Source organism: Vigna unguiculata, chromosome 8, assembly GCF_037176805.1.
Source record: "Vigna unguiculata cultivar grain cowpea cultivar isolate G323 ecotype 2 chromosome 8, ASM3717680v1, whole genome shotgun sequence".
Classification (NCBI taxonomy): domain Eukaryota; kingdom Viridiplantae; phylum Streptophyta; class Magnoliopsida; order Fabales; family Fabaceae; genus Vigna; species Vigna unguiculata.
The window spans coordinates 680,825-690,339 of record NC_140799.1 but is presented as its reverse complement, the minus strand read 5'-3'; the positions used below and the strand labels follow the sequence as shown (position 1 = coordinate 690,339).

At 25.4% G+C, this 9,515-nt stretch overlaps 1 protein-coding gene across 1 annotated transcript; it reads right to left on the bottom strand.

Moving 5' to 3' along the window:
- Positions 1-7,373: 7,373 nt before the first annotated feature.
- Positions 7,374-8,371, bottom strand: LOC114194205 (transcription factor bHLH53-like). The gene is made up of 2 exons (XM_028084314.2): positions 7,736-8,371; positions 7,374-7,589 (listed from the first exon to the last, which is right to left on the bottom strand). The coding sequence occupies exons 1-2, from the start codon at positions 8,369-8,371 to the stop codon at positions 7,374-7,376; spliced, it is 852 nt and encodes a 283-aa protein (XP_027940115.2).
- Positions 8,372-9,515: the final 1,144 nt, after the last annotated feature.

Genomic DNA, 9,515 nt, shown 5'->3' with positions numbered 1-9,515 from the left:
AGAAGGTGGTAAGTACTCAAAATAATAATAATAATTGTCATAAATGTGGGAATATGAAAGTGGGGCATGGTGATGTGGTGGAGCATACACGGAAATGGGGAAGTTCGCTTTGTGTTAGTGACTGGTGAAGGAAATTTGGTATCGAAAACTCAAAAGGGCTCTTCGAATCATCCAGAGAAATATCGAGATATTGATTTTTATTTTTTATTTTTTATTTTTTAATGTCTGTCTCTCATTATTGGCTATGATAAAAAGGGGTTAAGTGGGGTTACGTTAATTAGAAAATGGAAATTTATTTGCCTAAAGTTGGGCACCCATTGTAAAACGATGCAAACAAGTTTAGGTTTGGTTATGACGAGTCATTTCAAGGACACTGTAAAAAATTGGCGGCGTGTGGTTTTGGTCAAACCATGTGAGCTAAGGGCATCATAAGTTGGTGTTTTTTTTTAGGTTTATCGTATGGTTTTGTCGATGTACTATTTGTTTGGATATTATTGAGACGATCTCGATTAATTGAATCTCACAATACAATACATGAATATAGAATGTCTATTCTCTGTGTCATGTCAATGGAGGAAACATTTTGATTGTGATGTGTGACGTAACATTGCATCACATAATTTATGTTTATGTTGGTATAGTATGGTTCTAGCTAGGTTGCATTATTGGGGAGTCGAAAATATTGCAAAAAAATTGTAAATTAATTATTATTATTATTATTATTATTAATAAGAGAAAAAAATTGTGTTGGGTTTGAGAGATGGTGATGTGTGGAATTGGATGCATATAAAAGGTGTGTGTGTGGAGAAGGAAGAAGAAGTAGGAAAAGGATTGATGAAGAAAAGCTTGACAGCTGTGTGCGGTGGCAACACAGCTGGATTATGCTAAAGAAAATGAAAAACTATGATAAAAAATCACTTACCCCCACCCACTCCAAGATTATCAAGTACTTTCTTTCGTCGATTTATTATATTTTTCTGTTTATCTTTATCATAATACATTTAACTACTTAGTTATCATGTTAGTACGATTCATATCAAACTAGTTTTTTTTTTTTTTTTTAAATATACATTTAGATTTTAATTTAAGTTTATATTATGTTTTGTTTAATGTTAAAAAATAGATTTTAAATTAACGTTAATCTTACAAAATTAATCTGTAATACAACATGTGGACTATTTATATATTGTAAGATCTTTTTTTTTTCTAGTTAATATAGAATATTTAACATATTCACTCAATATTTATAATGAGGGTTCTATAGCATCTGATATAATAAGCCTAACAACAATAATTTTTCTTATAATGGATTGTATAATAAGTTTAAGAAACGATAAATTTGATACAATTCTAATATCTAGTAAATTTTAAATTTAATTCGATTTTTAAGATCAAATTTATATTCATTTGTATAATGTAAATTTATTTTATCTTTGTTTAATATAGATTTTTAACGTATAATTGATGATGTATAATTTATTTTTTGATAATATACCTCTCACAATCAATTTTAATAATTTTAGAATAAATTCAAATGTTATCTTAAAATTTTAGTTAAACCTAATTAAGTATGATAAAAGTGGTTTGTAATATATATTCTATTTTTTAAGTGATATTTAAAAATGGAGTGTTGTAAAATAAACATAATAGAAATTATATTTTGTTAAAACAATAATGAGAGTTTATTACTGTGTTAGTTTTAAAATATTATAAGTGTTTTTCATCTTAAATTTAATAGTTAATCTAATAAATAAACTCATATTATTAAAATTCATTAGTAATTTGATACTTAAAATTATTAAAATAAATAAACTAATACAAAATATGAAAATCACACTAATATAAAATTATATTTTAATAATCAATCACTATATTTAAAATATTGTTTATTTTAAGAGTTTCAGATATTTAAAATATTGTTTGCTTGTAGAGTTTAAATTCTTTATCACGGTTTTGTTTAAAAAAAATATTTTAAAAGATTAAAGAAAACGTGTATTCTAAAAATCAGTCCATGACAAATGATGGTGAATTGGGAATGGAATTCCACTTGTTATTTTGGGAGCGAAAACGGTGGTGTGGGGACAATAATATAAAGGTGGACAACAATGAATAACAAAACAGTATGCAAAAGAAAAAGATAAAAGGAATAATAATACATCTCAAAAGAAAAAACAGTGTCTTGTAAAGTGTATCTGTTTATTAAATATATGCCTAGTCAATTTTAGATTAAATATTTTGGATAAATTTTGGAATTAGTTCATTTCGAAATTTTGAACTAATTTAGTTTTTCATCTTTTGAAATATGTGAATTTAGTTCTTTTAATCAAATTTTGTTAGATTTATTTAACATTTTAAACGCGTTTCAGTAGTATATTTGAGTTGTTTATATTGTTTGACAGATATTTGCTTTAATGTTAAGTCAAATACTATTATGAAACACATTTGAAATGTCAAATAAACTTAACAAAATTTGATTAAAATGACTAAATTCATATATTTTAAAAGATGAATGACTAAATTAGTCTAAAGTTTCGAAATTGACTAATTTCAAAATTCACTTAAAATTAAGGAACTAAAAACATATTTAACCCTTTCAATTTTTTAAATATTAAGGAGTAAAAAATACAATCACAAACTTAAAAACTCTATGTTTCTATCAACATATAGAAATGAAGTTAAAACGATGAAATTAGTGTGTGTATATAAAGAAAATTATTTTATATTAATTTACAATATTAGAAAGGTGGTTACATGTATTAAAAAAAGTTATATATGAAAATAGAAGTCATTTGTGAGGCAAATTGAAAAGGGATTACATATCTATACGCAATTGTGTATTCTTAATTTATTATTTTGAATGCATTATTTTTACACGTTATCTCTTAAAACTAGTAATTTTCTCAGTCAATGTTTTCTATTTTTTTTTATTTCTTTTTACATATTAATGTTGTTCATATTAACATTCAAAAAAAATCATGCAATTTTCAAGAAAAAAAAATATTTTACAGTAATTTAATAAAAGTAATATGATATTTTTTTTCAATTGCAGTAAAAGAATAAACTCGAAATATTTAAATTCCCATATTCCTATACAAATAAGTTTATGTAAAAAAAAAAAGATAAAAACATTCTAAAATCTTATCTTTTCATAATATAATTTTTTTTAAGAAAATAAATTGAAAACATACATTTTACACTTTTTTTTTTCTTTTAACATATATACCTATGAAAGTATTAAAAATAAGTATAAAGTTATGTTTTACCAAACTTCACATAAAAAAAAAGTTTAATAATTTTCCTCGTAAGTTAAAAACTAAAATTTTAAAAAAGAACTGCAAAAACAGAACTTTTAAAACTAACTTGTACAAGAGATCATTTTAATTTTAGAGAAGTTAATACAACTTTTATTGATATTTTCGATTTTTCAAAAATCACAATTGAGAAGTTTAGATATACAAAATAGTTGACCACTTGTACATAGGCCTCTTCTTAACGTTTTATGAATCATGATAAAATAATAACTAAATAATAGTCCTTGTGTATAAATTTTTAAATTTTAATATATAAATTATGTTTTATAGTTTTTTCATCAATTCTCATAATATTTTATACTATTAATATATTGTTGTCTCAATAATCATCTACAAAATAACATGAAAATTTCTTAAACATCAAAGTTATGCCCAAATGACTGCTCCATACAAATTTAAGAATCATAAGTGCCTACGAATTAGAGGTCTTTATTCGGTTTAATTTTATTTTAGAATAAAAGATCATTCAAATTAATAAAAAAATTGCAATGTACTTTAATTTGATTGAAATTAACTATATAATCTGAATCAAATCAAACATTTATGTGAATTAATTAAATTTTTACAATTTAAAAATAATTTTGTTATATATGATTTGTTAAAGTATCATTCAATTTAAGACCAATAAACAAATTAATAAAGTAGTATTATGTTGTTATATAGTATGATATACTCATTACATAACTATAATTACAAATCAGTATTTTGAAAACGAACTAACTTTATAATACATTAAGTAAAATGTATACGAACTTAAAAAATATTTACTACAATCAGAGGTAACATCATATATAACCAAATTTGTCTCTTATATAAAGTTAAGCATATCAAATTCAAACAATTAAAATAAATAAATAAATATAATATATCTTATCCTTTGGTTTGGATTTCCTTTTGACTCCAACCAGTCAAGCATTTGAATTGTCTAAAACTTTTCAATCTTGTTTTCTATTTTAAAATTGAAAAGATTCGTTTTAAACATTTTCAATAATACAATATATTCCAACCCGTTAAACATGTAGTTATGATCATAAATTAAGATAATAAGATAAGGTAAATTAAATTACAAGTATTTTATATTATAATACGTACGTACATATCCGATATGTTGATATATTTATTTTGAAAATAATAAAATACAATACGTGAAATATGTATATTAAAAATTATATAATTTTTAAAAATATAATAAATATATTATTATTATTATTATTGTGTGAATTCAAATTAAAATTATATGTATTACCGTTGTTAATATAAAAAATTATAAATGATTGTCATCATAAAAAGACTACTGTTTGATTGATTAGATACTTCATTGATCAATATCAATACAATATCTTAAAGTATCGAATACAGATACACACTTGAAACGCATATGTGACTGAAATTAAAGTATCGGTGTATCATAAGTTTTACACCTCCACTACAAATTTAATATTTTACTATTTAAGTTATTTTCCACATAATATATATATTTAAAATTTTGACCTTATTTTACCAATTCATCAAATCAGACTCCATAACATATCGATACATTTATAATGAATACATAAAATATACGAAAAATATTATAGTGAACAATGCAATTGCTCACTCTACATGGTTGATCCAATTATTTGGTTGACCTAATTTCTTCGTAAAGATAATCTATTAAACTTGTGTAGCTATCGAAATTTAGAAATTATTCAGAAATCTGAAAATAAATTTGGAAATATTAGAGTGTTTAATTTACCTGTTCTGAACAAAGCCGAAGAACAAGGTTGCAACTAAGATAAGGAAGAAAAAAAAGAAGACAAAGATGACTGGGACAGGAACCTGCTCACACAGCTGTTTCATGAACATACTAATTTGTCCCTCATCAAATTAAGGATATTTTCACTATCTATGGATATTTTAAAAATAATTTTTATGATAAAAACAACACAATTTTTTTGATTTATTCAGTACACTAGATGTGAATAGAATATAATGTCAGTTTGTCTCCACACTATTAAAGATATCCTTTCAATCAAAATAATATCAATCCTATTACTTAAATTTCAGCAAGTTTATAAACTAGTCTGAACATTTATATGATATATAATAAATAAACTATTTATTTAGAAGACTTTTTAAATTTTTTTATATAATGTATAAAAGTTTGTTGAATCACACTACCAAAAAAACTCATATTTCCTAACAATTTTGTTATAAAAATGTTTTCGTAGGAAATACTTATAAATTTTGTCGAGAAAAAAATTTTGCAAGAAATTGCTACCAATTTTCTTGCAAAATATTTTGTATAAAACACTTTTCGCAACAAATTTTGTATGAAATATTTGCAATTTTATAATTTTGTAGGAAATGATTATCCACGAAAGAAATACCTATTAATTAAAATTCTTAAAAAAAATGGAAGAACAAAGTCATCTCTTACAAATTCTTTTAACAAATCTGCAAGAAAAATCTCATGTAATATGAAAATTTCTAGTGGTCAGTTACTTGATAATTCAAATCAGATTAATTTTTTTACGAACAGTGATAGATAAAAAAATATGAGAAATTCTATATAAAAAATGAAACTTTTTTTTAATCGAGGCTAATGTAATACTTTTACATCAGAATTCTTTTACACTTATTTGATATTATTTTTTAATCTTTTATCTCTTAATTTTTAGAAGTACAAAAATCAATTTTTGTATAGATCATTTTAAACAATTACTTCCTCCACCCATCAAACTTTTTTCTTCCATCCCATCAAAATGCTTTCGAAATATTTTCTGTAGAAGGACATGATTTTTCTTTCCCAAAAAATAAAAATATGGAATTATTTTTGTGTTCTGATAAATAAATTCTGGAAATGACAGGATACGGTGCAAGAAGTAATTACCATCATTTTAACGATCTTTATATGATCATATTTTGGACTCAATCGCGTGGCATGATTTGGACAGATGTGTTTTCTATGTACACCCCTTTTTTTCATAGATCCACGCATAATACTCCCTTTTCTCAATTTAGGCCCAATTCTAAAATCCATTTAGTGAAGTATTAGTGTGAGTATTTCTATTACCGGAATATTTTACTTGCAGTATAAAATTAAATTGATATTTTAGGTTTTTTGAATTTCTCCTTAATTTTATACTTTAAAATTTAAATTGTAGTATAAAAATCAGTGTTGGAATATACACCATCTCTTAACCTTCTGTACTAATTCTTTATTATAGTTGAGTACCTATATATTCATTCTTTACACGTTAGTTACTTCCTGACAAATTTTTGGACTAAATTTTTTTATAAAGACTTTTAACTAGTAACATATTATCTAGATTTTTCTATGTTTCTATTATTGTTACTTAAATAAAAATGTATAACAAATACGAGGTTTATTGGAATAAACTTTACTTAAAGTTATTCAAAAGACTAAAAGTGCTCAAAATGAATAAAATAATGTATTCTTAGGTTTGTATTAGTTACTTTTTTTTTATTATTACATGGAGAAATGATATTTGTAAATTGTTTTTCTTTAATGATTTATCTTTTTATTTTTTACACACAGCACCATTTTCATCCCATCATCCTTCCTCCTATGGTAAGTTTTTTATTATATGTTTCTATTATTATTTTATTTAAATAAAGATGCGCAATAAATGATTGATGAAATTTATGCTGATAAGAATTTGATGATCAAGAATCTGAAAACATTAAAAATATATTGTATTGTTTTTTATTGGTTTTTTTGTTATCCTTTATTAAACATTAAAAATATATATATATTATTGGTATTTTAAATATTTTTTTAATATATTTTAAGATGTCAAAAATTAATGATAATCAATGTATTATACAAACACAATAAAAAAAAGTAAAAAAAAAATCAAATAAGACGATCCGAATCCCACGAATTCAATATAACTAAACAATTGATTCTTACATGCAACAGGAGTTTAATCTATTCTAAATTTTGACTATTACATGCAAAATGAATTACAGATTCAGTCTAATCTAACTAACTTAATATAAAAAGTAAACTAAAAATGCTAACAACAACAAATCCTTATGAACATATATTATAAAGATTTATTCTTGCTTCTCTTTCTCAATGTCTGTTCCAATGAGCTGTTTAAGTTCCTCAACCATGGTAGGTTTTGATCGAACAACTTCAAGATCTGTCAAAGTTGTGACAGTTTCTTTTGGCAAAAAGCACTTTTCCCCCGCATACAACTTCTCTTGAACAAAGGGAGAAACAACCAGACCGTGTAGAATTTCAGAAGGAGGTGCTGCTTTATCTTCATGCTACAAATAAGAAAAAAAAACAATTTTTATATATGTATAAAATGTGTATGACATGGAGAAACAGAAAAACATGGAGTGAACAAAACATGCATACGCCCGAAAAAACAATGATGTTTGATAAGAATAATGGAGGTGAGTGAAGTTACCTCTAATGAGTTCATGAGTTCAAGCATTTCAACTTGAACTTGGAGGTACTTAACATACTTTGCAGCTGCATGAAGCATCTCAGCAGTGTTCATTTTGGTTCCACCAGGCACCAACTTACCAAGCTCTTGTGTCTTATTCGTAATCTTTCTTCTTCTTTCTCTTGCGGCTACACTCTGTGGAGATATGGTTCTCTCTTTATTACCCTTCTCCTCGCATTGATTATCCATAGAAAATAACTGCTGTTGTTGTTGTTGTGTCTCTTCTGGTTGAAAAGAGTAGCCATTAACAAACCCTTCTGGTGGTGAAAGCTCTTGTTGTTCGTCGCAGAAGAACTTTTGGCGTTTTGGGAGAGGATCGTAATATTCTTCATGAGTTGGGAAGATTTGATGATGAGGGAGTGAAGTGAAAGGATCAAAAGGATCAAAAGGAGAGTGAATATCTGAAGGACAGAGAAAACCACCGTTTGGGTCAATGGTGTACTCAAAAAGCGCGTTTGAAAGGAAAAAGCTTTCATCTGAGTGTGGAAACAGGTGCTGGATATTTGGTTCTTCTGCCATGGCTTCGTTAAGGAGGCTTGCTTCTTCTGAATCGGAGATTTGAACAGTGTTCCAATCGAAAAACTTGCTTAACGACATCGTAACACATCAATCTGCAACATGATGCAACAAAAGTTAAAAAACATAGAACAGAAAAAAAAATGGTGCAGTAGTTAATATATATATACATGCATGCAAAGCGGTTAAATATGAAAAATAATGACATAAGACAGAGGAATGTTTGGATGCATATACGTATATACGTACCTGGAGTATCTTTGAGAGAGTATAGACATGGGAGAGGAAAATACGATGATGTAGAGTTGTTAAGTGTGTGAGAAGAAAAACACTGTATGAAGACTTTTATACGGAAAATACGAAAACTGATTCTATCCTCACCTGCCTGTTGCTCCTTTGTTGGTGGAGAGATTTAAGGAGAAGTTGAAAGCGGTTACATAGGATCGATTATTATTACCATTTTTTCTAATATTTTTTTTATCCATTCCGTAATTAATATGTAGTATTTTATTAATTTAAATTAATATTAATAAATATATGGTAATAATGTATATTGAAATTATCTAAAATAACTGATCCATGTATCCATGTATTATATAATGATAATACATTATTGGGTAATATTGTAGTTTTTTATTGAACATATTTCAATTTCATTTTTATATTTATATCAAATTTACATACTTTTATCGAAAAATATCCAAAGGGATTTTTTACGAGTTTATTTCAAAGAATAGCGTTGAACATTATAATAAATAGAGATTTGACTTCCTAATTGAATCTCAACTTACTTTTTGCAAGATAAAATTTGTCCATCAATATAAGAGAATCAAATTCTTATAGAAATTTTGTAATTAAAAATGTCACACCAAAAGGTCGAAATACAATTCTTTTAAATCAAATTCTGACCTGCACGGAAAATGTTCTAATTAAGATTCAACACAAACAAATGAAAAAAAAAAATCTAAACTTTTCAAAATTCAATCTTACATAACAGTGAACATTATAATAAGTAGACATTTGACTCCCTAACTGAATTTCAGCTTACTTTTTGCCTGACAAAATCTCTCAATGAATATAATAAACAAAAGAAGATAAGTCAACATTATTGTCATCGTTACAACAATAACATAATTTAATGATGTCCTAAGCGATATCTGAACCTTAAAAACAGAATTATCTTTCTCATTGCTTCAAATCCCTCTTTGTCATAGCCTTATCCACT